The sequence below is a fragment of the Poecilia reticulata genome, chromosome 8 (genome assembly GCF_904066995.2).
Source record: "Poecilia reticulata chromosome 8, P_reticulata-male-v2, whole genome shotgun sequence".
Taxonomy (NCBI): Eukaryota; Metazoa; Chordata; class Actinopteri; order Cyprinodontiformes; family Poeciliidae; genus Poecilia; species Poecilia reticulata.
This window is the reverse complement of record NC_088837.1, coordinates 10,832,582-10,853,479: the sequence shown is the minus strand read 5'-3', so window position 1 is coordinate 10,853,479 and position 20,898 is coordinate 10,832,582. Positions and strand designations below refer to the sequence as shown.

The 20,898-nt window shown below is 40.0% G+C and overlaps 2 protein-coding genes across 4 annotated transcripts; one reads left to right on the top strand and one right to left on the bottom strand.

Annotated features, from left to right (window-relative positions):
* Positions 1-1,784: 1,784 nt before the first annotated feature.
* Positions 1,785-7,559, bottom strand: LOC103469159 (aspartate beta-hydroxylase domain-containing protein 2). 3 transcript variants are annotated; one of them, XM_081609871.1, is made up of 6 exons: positions 4,936-7,559; positions 4,524-4,625; positions 4,169-4,375; positions 3,214-3,421; positions 2,698-2,811; positions 1,785-2,606 (listed from the first exon to the last, which is right to left on the bottom strand). In XM_081609871.1, exons 2-6 carry the CDS (start codon positions 4,554-4,556, stop codon positions 2,497-2,499), a joined length of 672 nt encoding a protein of 223 aa, XP_081465997.1. In that variant the 5' UTR covers positions 4,557-4,625; positions 4,936-7,559; the 3' UTR covers positions 1,785-2,496. The 3 variants fall into 3 exon arrangements, with proteins under 3 accessions (XP_081465997.1, XP_081465996.1, XP_008414906.1); XM_081609870.1 differs by having other exon boundaries at positions 4,524-4,997; positions 7,025-7,559; XM_008416684.3 differs by having other exon boundaries at positions 4,524-4,997; positions 7,321-7,559.
* Positions 7,502-20,860, top strand: LOC145552508 (seizure protein 6 homolog). Its single transcript, XM_081609869.1, is given in 21 exon segments — positions 7,502-7,647; positions 8,333-8,397; positions 8,719-8,847; positions 8,958-9,173; positions 11,983-12,116; positions 13,160-13,352; positions 13,756-13,941; positions 14,034-14,217; positions 15,300-15,463; positions 15,571-15,765; positions 16,785-16,841; positions 16,844-16,885; positions 16,888-16,921; positions 17,712-17,908; positions 18,024-18,218; positions 18,389-18,583; positions 18,684-18,875; positions 19,663-19,701; positions 19,869-19,986; positions 20,198-20,309; positions 20,395-20,860. Coding segments are annotated over 20 exon segments (2,664 nt in total). The 5' UTR covers positions 7,502-7,647; positions 8,333-8,345; the 3' UTR covers positions 20,425-20,860.
* Positions 20,861-20,898: the final 38 nt, after the last annotated feature.

Sequence of the window (20,898 nt, the reverse complement as noted above, 5' to 3'; positions counted from 1 at the left end):
CTTAAAGATCAGACTGATGGTGAGTACAGTGGATTTTTTTTTCTTCCCAACCACTTTACTCATTCTGCAGATTTTAACTAATGCTATTACATAACAGAGGAACTATTTAATAGTGAGAATCAGCTCTGTTTGTTAAATAAATAAACAGATAGAGTTAAAGATACATGCATGCAGCTAGTAGCCTCTCAACATCTCTGCATGACATCTGGCAGAAATGGCGATATTTTCTGTCCTACAATCTCCATTTAGCTGTCAGCGAGTCTCTCACTCGGCGACAAGCTGTAAGATTGTTTTTCAATTAATTACAATTTTTAAGTTTTTCCAAACTTTACGTCGTACCTCTCTTACCCTGCACAGAACAGAGACAAATGAGTTATAGATCATGAAGCAACATACATAGGACCACATGTCAACAATCTCGGGACTAATCTGTCTCTCTGGGGTGGGATTATTTCCAGCCCTGTAATCCTCAACATGGGACCCTCAGAGGAACAGATGGCAGATAAGATAAAATCACCACACTAATTCTCATTTACTGCCTACAAAAAAGGAAAGAAAGAAAGACTGAAGCATTGAGGAGATAGGAATGTTCAAAATGCTGTTTGTGATTAAAATGCATGTTTTAAATGGATGTTTAGATTTTGCTGATTTATCACTGGCATGATACTTGAGATTTTATTTTAAGCATAAAAAACTGAAAATGAAATACTTCAAAATCTTGAGTGTGCATTAAGTTATTATTACCAATTCCTTTGGTCTGTCAAAGAGTTAATCTTGTTTCTGTTTTTTAATCCATGCATGTCCTAATCCTGTCTAGGCTCATGGGTCATGGTTCCCTCATTCCTGTTTCCACTTATCAGTGGACAAGACAGACCTTGCACAGGTCAGCAGGCAGTCACTCGGCCAACATAAAGAGACAAGACAGACATGCACACGCACACACACACCCCCCACACACACACACACACTCCTAATGGTAACTCAGAGTCAGCAATTCACTAATTTGATAAAACATTCATTTTTGGAAACTGTACTACTATTATTACAGAGATTGCAAGCTTTGCCCTCTTTCATCCAAATACATTGTCATATCCAGAAAATTTGTTTTTTTCAAAAGATGCATTAAAAGATGAAGGTCTTTGTCTCTGGGTGCATTTGAAAACTGTCATCTGGCTTTTTCAGTTGGATTTCGAGCAACGTCTTCTTCCTCTTCTGAGTCAGGCCATGCTTGTTTGATGATAACGCTGTTGCCCGCTTCAGGAAGCCTCTTCACAAAGAGTTTCACCTTTGTTCTGAAGTCGGTACCCCCATTTTACACAAAAAATTATTTAGTTTCCCTCAAAACATATTTGAGGGAGACAAATGTATTTTTCTCTGTAGCATCTGTAGTTGTTTTGTGATGCTACACAAGAAAGAAGTGTGTTTGAGTTTTTACCTTAAAATATATCTGCAAGTGTGTCTCCATTAAAGTTTTCCATGTTGTTTAAATGCTTAATAATCTTAGTATATGTAAACTTCAAACCTCAAAGAAAGTAATAAAAGAGTGTCCAAGAATAATCATTCGTAATTTAGAAAATAGAAAGTGAAGGAAGTATCCAAGCTAACATTAAGTATGAAAACTGTAATCTGATTTAAAGGGAGAGTAAACACGAGATTTTAATTGTATTTTGTCTTCATTTTCATCACATTTAAATTCAGATAAAATTCAATTAAAGTAAATTAACTTTAACTTGAGTTAAAGTTAATTTACTTTAACTCAAGGAAAAGACACAATTGACAACAACTCTCATTTACACTCTGTTTTTTTATCTTTTACTGTACATAAAATATGTAACAACAAACAAACTAGCAAAGAGAATTTATAAAGAAATCAAAAATATAATAATAACTTTGTGACCAGAAACATTCCAGCATACAAACAGCTTTGTGTTATCACGAAAAGAAAAGAAAAGAAAACACAGTATATTTGGTGACATTTTGAGTGGAAATATCTCAGGAGAGAAAATACATTTAAATTTAAATTTCTGTCATTCTTACTGAAGTATTCACAGTTTTTTGGTTGAATCACCGGTAGTCACACACACCGTTTCAAGATGGTGTCTAAAATCCCATGCACATGCAACAACAGCTCAGATAAGGCCAGTAACAATAACAAGTCTGAGGCTTTGCATGCATTAGCATAGTAAACACATTTAAGATGTTAAAATTTACATCAGTTAACCCCTGCGCTGCTGTTTGTGCTCCCAGGTGCTGTCTGCTTGTATTTTCATGTCAGAATGCCATGCAGGTAGCATAACAGTAAAACTGTTGTAATGACTACAAATGAGAGGCCAAACATCCAACGCTGCTTGAATGTGTGGCCGATGGCTTGTCTAATTCTTAAGGGAGGATTCACACAGTGATTCTCTGACTGGAATGAGACGCGTGAACCCGGACGGGCAGGGCTAAGTTAAGGCATCCCTGCACAGTGCTCACGGTGAAGTGCAGGAGCAAAACTCAGAGGTCAGGGGTGAACATGTAGTCCAAAGCTTGTCTCTCTGCTGCAGCCACGTTTGGATGCCACAGGTCCACACTCAGAATGACCCTGGGTCCAGATTCTGGAGGACCTTTGAAGAAGACACAAAGACACCAGATTATAGGTGGAGGTGTACTTTTAAACTAAACGGATTTTGCTTTTGATGCGTGAGGATTTCCTACCTTTGTGAGAGATGGTGTGAAGGAAGGAATCATCAAGAAGGAGGCAGTGCCCCTCTGACCAACACTGAGGCTCCCCTCCCACCACCAGCTCACACGAAGGGGGCGTCTGCAGACCTGTGGAAGTGGGTTTTGTTCAGCTTCCGATATGACAATACACAGAAATGTCCCATCTGGCTTTAAAACTGAGAGGATTATTGTCAGATGGGCCAAAGTACAAGATGCACAACACAGAAATTAACCTCAACCTCATGCTAATGCATTTCTAACCATTTATATAACTTTGAGTACAGTTATGCTCACATGAGATGATTGGTTTTGTAACAAAGTGCATGTGAAGTTCATGAAATTATTAGACTTAGAATTAGACTTGAAGGAGGAACTCCATCGAGAAACATAACAATGGAGCAGCAGTACATGGAAGTGAATCCTAGCATTGTGGAAGGAAATAAACAAAATTGTTTCATGACTATTGAATTTTTTTTTTACTTAAAGAAAAAATACATATCGTTCACATACCAAGGTGACAGCGAAGGCGCATGTTTGTCGGTCCGTAGGAGCTCCCCAGTATCGCTCCGGGGCCCAGCAGCCAAAATCCTGCAGATCCCAACGAGTTGCTGTTTATGAAAGTACGCAGAGAGAGAAGTGTGCGATACGTGGAGGGACAGGAGCGGCAGTTCTCTGCCACACAGACCCCGGCGCTGTACAAGGGAAACATGGCCTGGCTCTGAAAAAGAAAACATATTCCATGTTTAAGCCTCGGCTTTACCCAACACACTTCTTCCAGATATTTTACAAATTAAATCTGGACTGTTTGTCAGGAATCCGTGTATTCACTTCCATTGGGTGTATAATTTGTAAAGGCCTTCTTTCTTGGTGTTCACAGCTCTCAGCGTTTTTGGAGAATTGAAAATATGGTTGAGCCGACTCAAACTGAGTGGAGAGAAAAACTGAAAATCGATGTCCAAGTGTTAGCATACATTTTCTTTGATTGACCCACTTTAATACATGATTGTAATGTTAATTTAAATCTGACTGCTTGTTCAGAGTCACTGTCCTGCTGGATACTTTCCTTATATCTAGCTTTATTGTTATTTAAAGAAACTCTAATAATCTTGAGATTTCTTATGTCTCTCCTTCTTTCAAAGTAAAAGGTTCTAAATAACATTGTTCACATGTATATGAGTAAAGACTCATTTTAAACCACGCAATATGCTCCTTTCACTTCATAATCATTCAATGTTTTATGTTTGCCTATTTCATGAAGTGCCTAATAATCCAGATATATTAATATACTTACAACTCACGGTATGTCTCATTATTTAATTTTTCTACATATTTATTCCAGTCACCTTTTTAGGGTAAACTTTTAAGCAAATTAAAAAAAAAATAATAACCCTCATTTGTGGACATTTTCAGTAAGTATAATTTCCTCAGACTGCTGCATTCTGTGCTTATGTTTCTTGCCTTGTACCTTTGGCCCCAGGCAGGTCCAGCCTGACTTGGAGTCTGTGCCTCTCTGGTAAACAGCCTGGAACTCAGCCAAGATGGCAGGATAGTTAGCTTCCAACACCTCGATGTCATGCCGGTGAGCATCGCGCGGGAAGAAAGGAACACTTGGGACATCCGGCAGGAAGAAGAGATGTGGCTTTTGAATGGTGGAGAGATCGTTGAGTCTGACCTGAATTTGGAGAAATGGCAAAGTTGCCCGTTTTTGTTGGGGTTTTTTTGCCATGTTTCTTTAATTCTTTAAGCCACATAACTAAAATATTAAACCAAAATTTTGTGAATGACTCCTAACTCTCAGTAGTAAGCTCTGAGTCTCTTACCTGCTCACGAAGGCCTTTGTGGATGCGGCCCATGCCCACCCAGCTGTAACGCTTGGCGTACTCTTGCAGTGCTGCGTACAGCTTCTTGGCTTCTGCAGATGCCTGGGCAGGGAACAAGGCATGACTCAGCACTGGCGTGAGGTAACCCTGTCCCTGCTCCTCATCCTTTGCTGTTTCCATGGAAATGAAAGGTGTAATCTGGTCGCTCCTGAACAACTTAGACCTGGCGCTGCATTTTGTTCCCATACACACGCCGCTCCGGGAGATCATGGAGCGCCTTGAGCTCGACTTTAACTTTCCGGCACGGCCAGGGATTGGCAGGTCAGAGCCAATTCGATAGCAGTGCCACAGAAATAGGAACAGCAGAGTCCACAGAAGGCCACTCAGTGAATGGACACCAAGCTCAACATACTCAGGCAAAGGCAGTGTGTTTATCGACCAGTCCATCCTTCAGATGAGGGTGACGCAGAACAACTGCAAGCAAAACAGATGAAGAAATCTCAACTTTAGATTTAACTGTTCTTATAATTTATTGCAAACAAAGTCATAGCCTTGAAACATTTTCAGATTTTGTCATTTTACGCCTACAAACTTCACTGCAGAACAATTTCTTTGGCCATTTTTCTTGCGATTGCTCAGTGCTCTGTGGGAAGTTCAGAGCTCGGTAGGCTAGCCATCCATCCATCCATCCATCCATCCATCCATCCATCCATCCATCCATCCATCCATCCATCCATCCATCCATCCATCCATCCATTTTCTTCCGCTTATCTGGGGTCGGGTCGCGGAGGCAGCAGCTTCAGAAGGGAGGCCCAGACTTCCCTCTCTCCAGCCACTTCTTCCAGCTCCTCCGGGGGAACCCCAAGGCGTTTCCTGGCCAGCCGAGAGACCTAGTCCCTCCAGCGTGTCCTGGGTCTTCCCCGAGGCCTCCTCCCGGTGGGACGTGCCCGGAACACCTCACCAGGGAGGCGTCCAGGAGGCATCCTGACCAGATGCCCGAGCCACCTCAACTGGCTCCTCTCGACGTGGAGGAGCAGCGGCTCTACTCTGAGTCCCTCCCGGATGACCGAGCTTCTCACCCTACCTCTAAGGGAGAGCCCAGCCACCCTGTGGAGGAAACCCATTTCGGCCGCTTGTATCCGTGATAGGCTAGGCTAGCTAAAAAGATAAACCTGCTGTAAACTTAGACACAAAATTATTCCCCCTTATATTTGCTACTTTTGTTTCAGTCTGTTCATTAAGAAGCATAGCCAATAATGAAATGCAAAGTTTTCATTTGCACTTGATATATACTGTATTCAATGGGCAAATGCAACAAGTTTACAGCAAAGAGAACAATTGTTTATTTCTTTTACTCTAATCTCCTTTGGGGTCAGTATGGATTGAGGGCTTTCCCAGCATGCACTAGGAGTCAATTTGCTCAATATTTAAGGGGAGAAGCTTATCCAGCACAGAGCCAAAGACCCTTTGTGGTTTCCTCTCAGCCACACAGTGTCATATACAGAGTCTATGTTCTCTTGGCAAATTAGAAGTAAGAAAGGATTTGTTGCAGGAGAAAACTTGAGATCATGCACCTAGTGCTTAATAAGTTTGTCCTAATCAACTTGAGTCTGACACTGACCTTATTTAGTGTTTTGCTTTTACAAAGCCAAGAGTGCCTCTGTTTCCTTCCTTTGAGATGCAGCTAAAATAATTCACTTGGCATGGTTGGCATGTTAGTATCTTAAAACAAAATAAAACTATTATTAGTAACTTAAATCACACTAATTGAAGAAAAATCATAATTTCTGATTATATCACTGCCAAAAAGAATGTAAAGAAAAGTTTTTTTTATCAACATCACAACTGATGTCATATTGCCTCTGCTGATTCCCACCTTTACTCCAAAATAGTCAGATTGTATGTGCTGTTGTTATTGTAAGTTTGTTTTTGAGCTAGTTAAAAATCACAATAAATTTTTTGTGATGTTAGTTATTTCAAACATTAAATAATCTTTGTCCTGCAGCTATATTTATAATTTGATCATATTGGCCAAAACATCAAAAGGTTTGAACACTCCTACTTTGTAATGTAAATTATTAAATGATTTTTAGTTGTAACATCATTTGTGTCAGATGTCCTTTTTGTAAAAAAAATTAAAAATAATAATAATAATAATTACTTTTTGAATAATGCATCAATTATAAGTTGGATTTTCCAAAACTTTCAGTGTGGGATTTTTTTAATAAGTCTTCGTTAACGGTAAGAAGCAATTTTAACTAAAAACAGCATAGATATGAACAACCCAGCCTAATTTTTTCCCCAGTATAATTCGACATAGATGTAAGTTTCTGAAAGGCGAACAAATTTTAGCAAGCCTTCAGTCATCTGAGAAAAGATTAATTATATATGCGTTAAAATAAGGGGTGATAAAGGACGGCAAAGGGGGAAGATTTATATTGTTTGTAATATACGGTCAAACTGATGCAGAAAATAAAAGTGCATGCACGGTTTGAACGTACGTGCATGCGAGTTTTGTGTCATTGCAGACTTGTTGTTGCATCAACCCCAGTGATGCTCTCCACTGGCAGGCGTTGGATGCTTCATAAAATGATGCTTCTCGCAGTGGCGTGAGCATTCATTTTGTCTCTTTGCTCTGCACCAGCTCAGCTGACTCGTGTTTACTCGCCACATCGGCATAAACACCCGCCGTTCAAGGGAATTCCTGGCGCAAAATGTTTGCCGTGCATTATTAAGCAGCGCATGCAAGCGGAAAAATCTCTTTCTAGCGCCGGATCAAACATCTCTGTCAGATTACCTTGATGCACCGTGGAGCTCCGTGTCTGACAGCTTCAGCACCGTGTTGGTGGACAGCTCCAGCTCTCCAGCAGACAAGAGATGTAAACTTCTGCAGTTCCACCGTTCGGCCGCTAGGGCGCACTAGACGCTCCAGCACAAATGCCCTCACATCTTAGCCGAATGCGTCAAGCACACGGTAACCAGCTAGAGGCAATCTCACCAGTACAAACACAGCAGTGTTTACGGCCTTAAGCAACACAAAACCAACAGAGATACGAGAATTTTTTTTAAAAAAGAAAAGAAAAGACAGGGGAACAAAGGGCAGTGAAAGCATCCTGGAAGACAGGTAAGCAGCTGGCACCTTTTTATTGTTGCTGCGGAAACAACAGCGGTGATGACTGATGTTAAAAAAAAAAAATCGTCCTCCGCACAAAGAGGGCCGGGTGATTCTCCCTCGAATAAGCCCCATCATTTATGTCACACACCTGGCTGGTATCTTTGACAGAGGAAACGCCTCGAAGAGCAGCGGAGGAGCATTTTTGATACAACTAACAGGTTGGAGACAATGAAATTCAAGGGGAACCTTCGGAGACGATATGGGCTGGCTAGCTGGATTTTTGGAATAGCGCATTTTTCGGCGCGTTGTTGCAGATTTAGATGGGAAATTGCAGAGGAGGGAAAGCCTGAATATTACACCTTAAAACCGAGTGTGTTCCTGTGTCATAATTTTACGACGTCAGTGGCAATGCTTTGCATATTGACTTCTAACGTCACGTTTCATTCTACGCATAAATTGCTTTAGGAGAGCCTTTTTACAGCATCATGTCGACATGATCTGATTTCAGTCAATTATGGCCTGTTTTATGTAAACATATCAGTCAGATTTGCGGTGACTAATACATTGTTGGCCTATTCATTACCACTGTGCGATTCCTTTGCCTCTTGTTGCTATTATGAGCTATTAATAGGCAGAGAAATGTGCAAAATTACAAAACGCTTCCTTTGGATTCTGCTTCCTTTAACCTTCTCAGGTCATTCAGAAACATGGGGTTCGCAGCTGTGATGTTCTCTGTCACCGTGATGCACATGGTTTCAGGTAATTTTGTTTGTGTTCTCCAGTGCATGCACGTTTTTGTTTTTTTCTTTTCTTTTTGCTGCATCAGTCTGATGCTTGTTGTTTTTTCTCCATTTAAAATCTAAAGGTAATGACTCCACTCTTTTAGACTTTTGACTTATTCTAGACTGCAGTTATTCTGCTGAGGGGACATTCACGTCACAAGAACATGCACTAAATAGTAAAATGCGAGCAAATGTCACACGATGTGAATAATTAAAGACGTATACACAATTTTGGAAGGCACTGTGTTTTCTTTGCATTGCAACTAACAAATGCAGTAACCAGCGTTGATCATTTCAGGCATGACCTTTATGACTCCGGAGTCTGATACTTCACCGACGTCAGCTCCAGACTCCTACCCACCAGGTGAGCTGATACACGCTGCTCTGCAAAGTAAAGAGTACCTGGGACAGGTTTCCGGAGGATCAGGTATACAGAAAACAGAAAACACTTTGCTCGTCAGTTCCGCACGTACTTTGTTCCACGAAGTGCCCTCTCGCATGGGAAATTGCATTAAACTGAAGCCATTAACTTTGCAGGAACCACTACCAATCCGACACAGGCGGTGCCTGGGCTTGGGATGGCCGAGTCTACAGCAACAGCCATATCACCAGGGCTCCTCACCACCGCTTTAGGCTCCTCTTCTGCCGCGGGCAAAACCGGATCGAGGAGTCCTATGTCTTCGTTCCCCTTGGAAGAGGAGACCACCACCACGCTGATTACCACCACCACCATAACCACAATGCACATGCCAGGTACAAGTTTACCCTCACTTGTTGTCCCCTTGAAAAGCATATTTTTTTTAACAGTAATTGAACCGCATTCTTTTTACTCTTTAGCATCTGTTTCTCGAGCACCCTCATATTATTCGTCCTACAGTAGCTGCCCTTTATCTAACACTCATATTAATTCTCACTCAAACTCTGACGAACATCTGAGGGACCCGAGGGGTAGCAGTGTGCCTTTTCCAGAATAAATTCACACAGTGCAGGATTTGAATTCAAAAACCGCAGTCTTCTAACTAAAATATGACGAGCTGGTCTTACTTTGCATGCAAAGTTACATAATTATTGGAAATCATGCAAAGTTTATATAGATAAATATTACGATCACAATATCAGTTGGGATAAATTAACATTTTCCTCACACCTCTAATCATCAACTCTCATTGCAACGATTCTAACTTTCTCTGTGACCTTTAGCATCTTTGGCATTTCTTTTGCTTCAGGTGTTTGTGTTTGTACAGTTTAAAGCACATATTTGCATTCTCTGTACAAAAAGGTACTTGGCTGTTTTCCTCACCATCTGAAATTAAAGCCAATAAAACTTTTACCATTTAAGGTTAGAAGCAACTATTTAACTCATAATAAATGCTGAACTCCAGAATAGGAAAAAGCTTGTTTATTTTGTTTTTAATTTCATCGATGTCAGAGGATTACAACTCTGTCCTCATTTGGTAGGGTTCCCTTTTAAAGTGCTTGACTTGACTAAAACATATTGGGGTTTTTTCCAAAAGATTCTCACAGTAGCTTGGTGGAAAATTTGCTTATTCCTGCTGACAGAAGTGGTGCCACTGAGTCAAGTTTGCACACCTTATATGTAAGAAATCTTCTCTGTGATTGAGATCTAGGCTTTAAAATTGCTATTTCAATCAGTATGACCATAAAAGCACTTTATAAAATCAATCTGTTTAGCTTTTACCATTTCAAAACATTGAATTTGTTGTCACTAAGCCGCTTTATAATGAATTAGTTAGTATACTTAAGGTCTTTGCCCATTTATATCCAAACTCTAATGTCCTGGCTGATGTCTTAAGATGTTGTTTCACTATTTCCACATAATCTTCTTTCCTCATGTTGTTATATATATTGTGAAGTGCACCAGTCCCTCCTGTAGTAAAATACCTTATAATAGATGCTGTCACTCCCATACATCACAGTTAGTGCTTTGTTCTCAGGGTTGCAAGCTTCCTGGTGATCAGTAGGGCCAAGTTTTCTCAGGTCCTTTCCTTTGACTACTTTTTCAAATTGTTACATGGCTTTTTTTATGTTTCCTCACTGGCATTGCAGTGCCAGAACATTTGCTTTTAGTTTTCTTTATGTCTGCATTAGTATTATCTAAACCAACTAAACCAACTGCATACTGTGTTTGGAGCCAAGTATAAGTTTGCTATTTTTTTTCTTCTTAAGAAGATGCTTAGTTTAAGTTAGGTTAAGAATTCAGACCAAATCATAAACACACTATATATATATATATATATATATATATATATATATATTTGTGCTCTAAAACTGTGCACAAATTAATTTACAGTCGCCTACCAAACTATCCATACCACAAACTTTAATTAATATTTGAGATTTGGACCAACCAAATTAGTGGACATGTGTGACATGTGTGAGAAATGTTTTCAAAATGTTTTAAAATAGAAATCTGAAAAGTTCTGCTTCCATTTGCATTCAACCCCCTTCACTCTGACAGCACTGAATAAAATACAGTGATCGATCCAAGGTCTGGTTTTTCTTCCGCTCGATAATTTGGCTTTACCTTGGGTCTGTGAATCTCACAAAAGTGACAAAATGTGGAAAAAATTCAAGGAGTATGATTTTTTTTCACATTTTGAGTATGAAGATGATAAGTTGCTTTCCAGCTTTGAAATTTGATGCAGCCCACAGCAAGAATAGAAACTGATAATGAGTTAGATAGGATATATTTATTCCATAATTTCTACCCTTATGCATAAAGTAAAGTCAGTACCAGACATGGAGCACATAACATTATTATTTGATGAACGTATAAATATTAATAGTAGGACTATGCTTGCCTGCCTGTGGTCTGTCAGTCAATACTCTGCCTTATGACCAGCATGGGGTGATGGAGACGATCCAGTGCTAATGAGTGTCAGAAAAACAATTTGAGATGCACCAGTGCAGCATTTCTATTGGCTTTCGGTGCCTGCGCAGCTCTCATAGTTTGTGAGTGAGAGCCGGGGAGAGAAATGTCATGTGAGACAGATGATCTCTGAGGTGTGAGCGTGCTTGAGATAAAAAGACAGGGGGAGCGTCACCTGTGTCCCTCAAGTGTTTCATTTTGCCGTCAGTGGTCATTGTGGTTTGCTGATCTCATGTTGTCTGCAGGAGATATCTCAAGCACGTTTGTTCACCAGCAAGAGTTGTGCCTTGGAGTAACGCTTCAGCTGTCTTGAAAATGTTCTTGCCGCGGCTCGATTGTGCCGTGGGGCATACTAAATTTGAGTCTGCAACAAAGCGTTGATTGATTTGCAGTCACCCCGCATGAATCTGCAAACGGTGAAGAACAACTAAAACCAATATGGACGAGTGGGGATAAAGCGAAAGCTGGCCTAACAATGAGAGCATTGCTTGAAAAAGACATGTTGGACTCAGTTTTTACTAAATTAAAACCTCTTCAGAGCTCTTGATAGACAAAATTAGTAAAAGCAGCCAGTTTTTAGTAAAGCTTGCCAGGATAGGCTGTTTTTTTTAATTATAATACACGTTTTGACTCATTTCTAATTCCTTTTCTGTTATCTCTCTGTTTCTACAGTGCAGTGCAATGCCACGTTGTCAGCAATGGAGGATTTTGTTGAGTCTCCTGATCCTGGATCATCGTCCTCATTTTCTACTCTGGAATGCACCTACAGCATTACTGTGTATCCAGGCTACGGTGTGGAAATTCAGGTTGTGTGAACTGAAAAGCCTCAAGGCCCTTCAAGTTTATGAACGTTTTTTTGCTGCAAAGCAATTTATTGATTTGTTTTATGTTAACTTTTAACATAATATATAGACAATATAATTCATATTATCAGTTAATCGTCTCAAACGTTTTTTGAAGAACACTTTTCATGAACACAAGAGCAATACAAAGTGTCTTAAGACATTAAAAACAAAAAGCATGCTAGTTTTAAAGAAACCGATCACATGATCAGCTTTTTAACTAAATAGTCTGATAAAAAGATAAGGCCGTTGTTAAGGGGCAGTATTATGTAAAATTAGCTTTACATCATGTTATAATCTTATTCCATCATCAAAAACATACTTAGAGTGTTGCCTTGATTCCTTCATGCATGTTTGAGAAATCCTTTAATCTCCATTGGCAACCATTCAGCTGTGCAAAATGACTTTGTGGACCTAGCACCGCCTTCAAGACGAAGCTCCTCCTCACAATGTGCTACTCCCACAACTCCCCCACTCTGCTCCTTCAGACTAGCCAGCAGCAATTAGCAAACACCTGGTGGAACTGCTGGGGTCATTAGACAAGTTACTTCTCAGGGAAACGCTGGTAAATATGTTGTTGAATAGATGTTGTTAATAGAGGAGCAATGTGGTGATGACTTTCTGGAGGTGTAGTTTCAGAAAGAGAGGGAGTTTTTAAAGAGACAGAGGCCCAATTTCAAGGCGTTAAATTACAAAGTCAGTTTTTTTTAAAGTCATATTTGATTTGATATTTAGTTTACAGGAATTAAATATAATCGGATATTCTAATTTTCAGAGCACAACTTAGTAAAGATTGCAACATAAAACATAAATCAACAAGGAACAGATTAAAGAAAGACTATATAATTCTGTTTAGACTACAATATGAATAGCAGGATTTCAAAACTGTCCAATTTCATAACAAAAGGTGAAAATCAACACAGTAGGATTAGTGCATCAGTAAGCGAATTTCTGTGTTATTATTTAATTAGCTTAGGCTGTGTAAATCTTCTTGTTTCGTCCTCAAGGTGAGGAAGACAAACCTTTCAAAGGAAGAATCTCTGGTGATTATGGGTCACGGCGGTGCAGGGCTGGAGCTCTTAGCCAATGAGACGCTGATGAAAGAGGGCCAGGTGATCCGCAGTACCACCAATCAGGTTTCCATTCACTACCGCAGTCTCCGGCAGTCCAACCATGGCACATTCAGCCTCCACTATCAAGGTAGAATCACTTCTGTCTGTTTCATGTCACCATGAGGCACTTTAAAAGAAAAACTGAGATCAACACTTTTACAGTTCAGCAAAAAACTTGTGACATACCAGGTAGCAGGTTCCGTGGTGAATTTATACTCCATGCAAATCTCATGATTACGAACGATAATGAAGCTCGACAAAGATAAAGAAAGACATGTAGCAGATAGCCTGTCTTACATTGTTATGATCAGTACCTTGCAGATTAGTTGAGAATGTCCACATAAAGGTTGAATGGATATTTAAATACTATGACAAAAGACATTATACTTTCACATTTGCAGAAGATTGAATCATTAGGAGTTGTTCCGATGTAATATTAGACTATTTTTATATCTTCCGCATTCATTTTTATTCTACCAATTTCCTGCCAGCCTTCCTGCTTTCCTGCCCATTCCCCACTTCGCCCGAGGGCGGTGGAGTGACGGTGACAGACATCCATCCTGGAGGTCAGGCGCACTTCCACTGCGATCCTGGTTTCCAGATCCGCGGTCATGAGGTGGCAACATGTGTCAACACGACGCAGCCCCACTGGAGCACTCATGAGCCTCAATGTGTTGGTGCGTACGACGATTAAAATCAGAGAAATGACACCAGCAGTGGCTGATTTACGGTTTGTAGAAAATAACACTACTTACCATTTTTCCACCAGTTGTGTCTTGTGGAGGATGGATTCGTAATGCAACTGTGGGACGGATACTGTCACCACCTCCTCCGCCTGTCAGCAACCACAGCAATGGAAATAATCTGAGCTGCCACTGGCTGATAGAAGCCAAGGAGGGACACAGGCTGCACCTGCACTTTGAGAGGATCGCTCTAGATGAAGATGATGACAGGTAAGCTTGGAGTTTGAGATGTCATATCAATACACTTGCTTATCTGAAGTAATAATTGCAGAGTGAACAAAATGGATGAGGGGGAAAAAATGTTTTGTTGCTACAGAGAGTCTTTCCTACTACCACTCTTCTCAGGGTATTTAGGTTTTTGCTTTTATAGTGGCCCCTGTAGTTTGTGCTGCTGCGGCCTGGGCAGAGTTGATGCTTGTGGTCGCCAGGCTAGTATGGTTCCTCGCCCCAAGGGCTTCCTGCACAGAATAATGATCTCAAAGATTTCCATTTGTACTTATTGTTAGAGGAAAGTCCTTGTAGCTTCATAGTTATGATAACCGTCAAGATTTAAATGTTAGTTTAATCACGTGAGGTATCCTGAAGCAGGAGGGGTTTTCCCCAAGCAGGTCTGCTCTGTTGTATGAAAGTATGCGCGAATATGAAGTGCTGAAAGACGTCTACTAAGCTTCGGATGAAATATGATGGAGACTTACAGTGGCGCATGTGATCCTCGCTGAGTTACAAAAATGTGGAGGTGCATGAGCATGCATCATAACCTAGAAATAATATGAGAAATAACATGAGGCCAACAGGCAGATGCAGGGATGATACGAATGGTATTGGTGCCCTTACGCCCAGCTCAGTGTGTCAACTATACACCTAGTTTAATCCACCTTTGCTATCACTGTTACTTGTCTATAGAAAAAACCTTTTTAAGATAAACTACGCTTACCCTGGCGGGAGAGCAGGTAAATGCCTGGCAGCCAGCCAGGCTTATAATACACTGGGGGAAACCCTGCATGCCAATGCTAATAATTCTACTGTTCAATGGTTTCTTGTAAGCCCAAAAAATGTTACTTGGCACTCCCAATCCCCAGTGTTGATTTTAATGACCAGAAAATGTACCATCAAGACCATTAGGTAAAAATCTTTGAGTATTCTTTCACAAAAAAAAGGTCAAAGGAGCAACAATGGTTCAGAGACCAGCATGTTTTACCAGAGAATCACTTTTCCCTTTACTTTCCAAATATGGTCCTTATTGAGACAACAATCATAGTATTTTTGCTCATTTATGTCTCGTCCTGTTCCAGGTTGCTTGTCCGCAGTGGGAACAGCTCCCTGTCCCATCTGCTCTTTGACTCTGACCTCGATGACGTCCCAGAGCGCGGGCTGCTGAGCGAGGGCTCCACCCTGTACCTGGAGCTCATAGCTGATTCTTCCTCCATTCCTCTGCTGCTGGCACTCAGATATGAGGGTGAGCGGGGTCTTCAGATGCTAAGCCTACTTCTTTTACCTCATTTCTTTTTCCAGATTCCGCCAAACAGAGAACTAGAAATGATCTTTTTCTCTGTGTGTCTGAAGCTTTCGACGATGAGCATTGTTGGGAGCCCTACATGCCTCATGGAAACTTCAGCAGCAGTGACATCTCATATCAACTGGGCACCATTGTCACCTTCAGCTGCTCTCCAGGCTTCGTCATGGAGCAGGGCTCAGGAACCATCGAGTGCGTTGACCCCAGCAATCCCCATTGGAATGACAGTGAGCCTGTGTGCAGGGGTAAGTTTAATCCATGAGCTGTGGTTGTGCAACAAAAAGACAGCTGGGAAGTCAAATTTTCTTTAAAAGTCCTTAGTTATAATATACCACATACCTAGGGTAGCTAAAATAGTAATCTGTATTGACTTGAAGCACATGATATATTCAGCATGTCTATTTCTGGGTGTTCTCACTGCATCTTGATAAGATGGGTGCCTGAAGCTGCAGGATGTTGGATCCACAGTGATGGCGTGGTGTGAAAACGTAGAGCAGCACGGAACGTATGACTCAGAACCTTAGCTAAGCACTAAAAGCTAAATACTGTCTTCAATTTTTAATTCTAGAAAAAAAATATTTAGCTGCCATCTGCAGTACCTTGCAAGATAAATGATAGATGCTAATAAGCTGAATCCTTGAGAATCCATGCAGTAGCAGAAAGGTACAGAGAGGAAACTGATAGCAGTACCTATGATTAGTAATTCCTTTTTACTTACAGAGTGCTCTGTAAGTATTAGGTCTTTTAACTTACACTCCGTATGTTTTCTAAAGTCTCTGAATATTCATTTGCATTCTTCAGATTTTGGTCTCACGTGTAGGCTTCTCTTAATATCTTAAATTAGTTTTACGAATATTTGTTCAACTTTCAGAGCATTTCAGTGGACATATATTGCTTATTAAGCTCTAACCCTGGAGTACTTATTATTCTGCTTTAAAAAGGCTAAAGCCTAATTCAAGGGGTGGACAAGTGATGTGCACATTTTTCCAGACTCCATTTTCCAGAGTTCTGCATGTTTTTTTTCAGCCTCTTAAACTATAAGTAGAAAAAATCACAACGAATAAAACTTATTTTAGGTACAAGATTAATGTGCTCTTCATTTTCTTCCATTGATCATGAGGCCAAAAGCCCATTCACTAATGCTCCATATTTCTCCCATTAATCACGTTCAATTCATTCAAACATTGTTTGTAATCTGTAATTACTGATCCATGTTTATAGGTCCAATTCTTACCTAATGCTGCTGTCTGCTCTGTTCTTTAAGCTCTGTGTGGAGGAGAGCTGACCGAGCCTTCTGGTACCATTCTGTCCCCTGACTGGCCCAGAGTTACTCCAAGGGCCTTGACTGTATTTGGCAGATCCATGTAATGAGGAGAAGCGAATTGAACTGGAGGTCCAGATGTGATATGCTAACAAACATATAGGGGAAAAGTGAATTGAATATTATCAGTAATTATTCAGACTTTGCGTCTGTTTAATAAAAATGTAAATACAAATCTTGCTTCAGCAAAAGAATACAACTGTGGCAAAATCTTAATATTTTAATTTTCAAATTAAGCCTTTTAATTTATAGGAATTTGCATGAATATGCAAATTTGACTTTTAATACGTTATTTTCCTATGTCCCATTTTAGAGTCCCATCTGTGAAAAAAGCCATACTTAAAGCATAAATATATTTTATGTGGATTTCTAATAATTACACAATTGTATTTTCATATATAATATAATGATGTTGTGTTAATTTGTAGTAAATTAGTTTGAAAGGCTACACTAAAAATAAAAATCTATTGTTACAAGTGGATAGCTATTCAAAAACTTGTGAAATGTTCTGAACATTCAGAAGCAGAATGTACAAATGTGTAAAAACATGTTAACATCAGCATATTTATGATACCCCAAAGGAGGAAAATGAGGTTTACTGGTGAACAATTGCACAAAACAAAAACTGTTTCATTTCCAAAACCAAATCCATATCATAGTTTTTATTTAGCAATTATTAATGAAATACATAGATAAATAACTTCATGAGTTTGTTTTATAAAACCAATTGCCTGTAGTGCCATCTCCTTTCTTCATTCTCCTGTAAGCCATAAAATAAAGCAGAAGCTGGGTGGATTATTCGACTTAAAAAGAAAAACCCTTTCTGAATTGAAAGCTGACATTTTTTTTTTTTTTTCATTTTTCTTTCAGCTTGAATATTCGTCACACGGATGTGCTGACAGTGTTTGATGGACATGACGTCATGTCTCATGTGATCGGCCAGTACATGGGCTCTAAAGAGCGCTTCCAGATTGTGTCTGGGGGGTCAGAGGTCACCATTCAGTTTCAGAGCGACCCGGATGATTCCAGCTTCATCCTCAGTCAGGGGTTTCTTATTCATTATCGTGGTGAGTGAACTGGAAATCCAATTTGCTTTACCATACGAAGCTTGTTTAGGTTTGTTTCACTGATCAGTAAAAAAAATAATTTGCATTCACCAAGTCTCTCTCTTTCTCTCTGCAGAAGTTGAACCGAACGACACATGCCCCACTCTTCCTCAAATCGAGTTTGGCTGGATCAGCTCATCCCACTCCTCTCCTGTGAGAGGCAGCGTCCTGACCTATCAGTGCCAGCCAGGTTATGACATCAGCGGCTCAGACATCATCACCTGCCAGTGGGACCTGTCCTGGAGCAGCGCCCCACCCACATGTGTTAAAGGTGATAGGATAATAGAAATTAGTGGGGGGTTTTTTCTTTCATTTTGGAAAAACATGCTGTGTAACCAGACATGACTGAGAATAGGATGCTACGCCTCGTAAGGTTTCTTGATTTTTTAAAACATTTTTGGTTAATTTTGTGTCACTTGTGTCTGACTTTACCCCTCACAGTGCAACAGTGTCCTGATCCAGGAGAGGTGGTGAACGGGGCGCGCTCCGTGCGTCCTGAAGCCGGGTTTGCTTTGGGGACAGTCGTGCGCTTCTCTTGTAATCAGGGTTATCAACTCGAAGGGCCTAGTCAAATCTCCTGCTACGGCCGTGACACTGGTACCCCTAAATGGAGCGATCGCAGCCCGAAGTGTGTCTGTAAGGCCTTTTTTTGTCTCTTCTCCAACATTCCTTGTCTTTTCTTGATGGCTGCTGATGTCAATCTGATAGTGAGAGTGTTTTTGTATGTTATATGCAGTGAAATATGACCCATGCCCAAACCCTGGAGTCCCCGACAACGGCTACCAAACTTTATACAAACACAGCTACCAGGCCGGGGAAACTCTGCGCTTCTTCTGCTATGAGGGCTATGAACTCATTGGAGAGGTCATTATCACATGTGTTCCTGGACACCCATCTCAGTGGAACAGCCCGCCACCCTTTTGCAAAGGTAAAGGTTGTATTTTATTTATTTTTTTGCTGCTTGCGTCTTTTCATGCCACACACCTTCTACATCTAGTTCTTATTTTCTAAAAAAAAAGCCTTTTTTTCCATCTTTTCACAGATGTTATCATGTACAGCACGTGTTGCACAAATGTGCTATACAGATAAACTTGACTTGATAAACAGGCTCCATGAGTCCGCTACTTTGTTTTAAAGAATTTCAGGTTCCAAGATAAGGATATGTGGCACTTTGGAAAAAATATTTAAGATGTTTATTTGACATGGAAAGTCAAACTAAAACAATACTGACCTTTGTTTTCAAGAATTTCTGTTTTCTATAAATGACTCTTGTTCAAGCTTGATCAAGGTAGGTTTTCTATATCTTCAGATTAAATGCTATGAACCAACACCAATGTCTGGGGAATGGCTATATTTTCTTCCATAGACAGCCTTCACCTAATCCCAATTATATGAATGTCCAGGAAATCAGTATAAATGTCATTCAGGAGACAACTGATAGATTTCATTATTGCTTCAATGTCATCATGGGTGGTGAGCCATATCTCCCATTTTGTAAACTACCACCTGTCACTGCTCTGGATCAAATAATAGATAAGAACAGCATCATTCTTTTACTCAGTTTGGGTTATAAGTAGTTTTAATTTTAGAAACAAGATTTTTGACTTCATGGTGCGTTGGTTATAAATGTAATTTACTCTTGCATATCACTGCTTTAGGCATGAAACACACCTGAGTGAAAGCAAACTGATGAGATCTTGTTTTATTGTTCTCAGTGGCATACGAGGAGCTTTTGGACGACCACAAGTCAGAAGGTGATTTCTCATCTCAAGCGCATTTAAAATCAATTCCTACATCATTAAGAGCTGCTGTCTGTGGGATCTAAATGTGCTTCTTTAGGCGTATTTTTATCACAAAGTGAAGGACACTTTGCATTAATGAGGACAGAAAAATCATCAATTGACGTTTGACTGTTTTGCAGTGTCCCAGTCTTTCGAGCCGTCCCGTCAGATCCTGAGTGAAAACATCGCCTTGGCGATTATTCTGCCCATCATTCTGGTCATCCTCCTGATTGGAGGCATTTACATGTACTATACAAAGTAAGTTATGCTGTTAATTAAAGTTAAAGGTTAAAAGACCATGTTATTAACCAGCAGAGCAGAAATGAACTCTTTCATGTATCCATAGAGTTCTGTTATCCATAGAGTTTTCATAGTTTTGGATTTCCATTCTGGACTATTCTTAGATTTAATACTGCATTTTTTAGTTCTGTGCCTCTGTTTTTTCACTCAGCGCATTTGTCTCTTGTAGCATTTGCAGACTAGAATGGAAGCCTCTCTTCTGGAAATCTCTCTCTCACACACACTCCTACAGTCCCATTACAGTCGAGTCGGATTTCAACAACCCTCTCTACGAAGCGGGAGTAAGTAAAGGAGCCATCATTCAATGAAATTCGTTCATTTCGCTCAAAGCGTAAAGTAATCCGTTTGTTTCTAATGTGATCACAGGACACGCGGGAGTACGAAGTTTCCATTTGAAGAAGAGCGTTTCTGGGTGAGAAATAAAACCACAGAAGCATTAAATTCTTGAAGAAGACAAAGTCTTTTTGTATGAAAAGGCCTCACTCCCCCTATAATACTTGCTTTTTTTATTTTTGTGTTTTGTTTTGTTTTTGTTTGTTTTTTTACCATCGCAGTTTGTAACTACTTTATATTGATTGTGTTTCATCTGCCAAAAGTGAGACCCTGGTAATAGTGTAACTTTCTGTGTTATTAGGACTGGTGCCTTATGAAGGATAAGAAATTGACTTCTAAAAAAAAAAAAATTGTAGGCAAAGAAAATGTAAATGAGAAAAGGGGGAATTGTTTTTTTTCAGTTATTATTTTGTTACAAAGCTAAAACATTAGAGAGCATGGCAATACTTCAGTTGAAACAATCAAAAGTTATGTACATGGTTCTATTAAAATGCTTAATATTTGTTTTTTACTTTCTAAAGCGACTCTTATTATGTT

Excerpts from the sequence above, each read along its gene's own strand:
- LOC103469159 (XM_081609870.1), bottom strand. The coding sequence starts at position 4,970 with ATGGACTGGTCGATAAACACACTGCCTTTGCCTGAGTATGTTGAGCTT. Across the intron at positions 4,376-4,523 it reads ACAAAGGCCTTCGTGAGCAG|GTCAGACTCAACGATCTCTC; the intron begins GTAAGAGACTCA and ends CTCCAAATTCAG. Across the intron at positions 2,607-2,697 it reads TCACACCATCTCTCACAAAG|GTCCTCCAGAATCTGGACCC; the intron begins GTAGGAAATCCT and ends TCTTCTTCAAAG.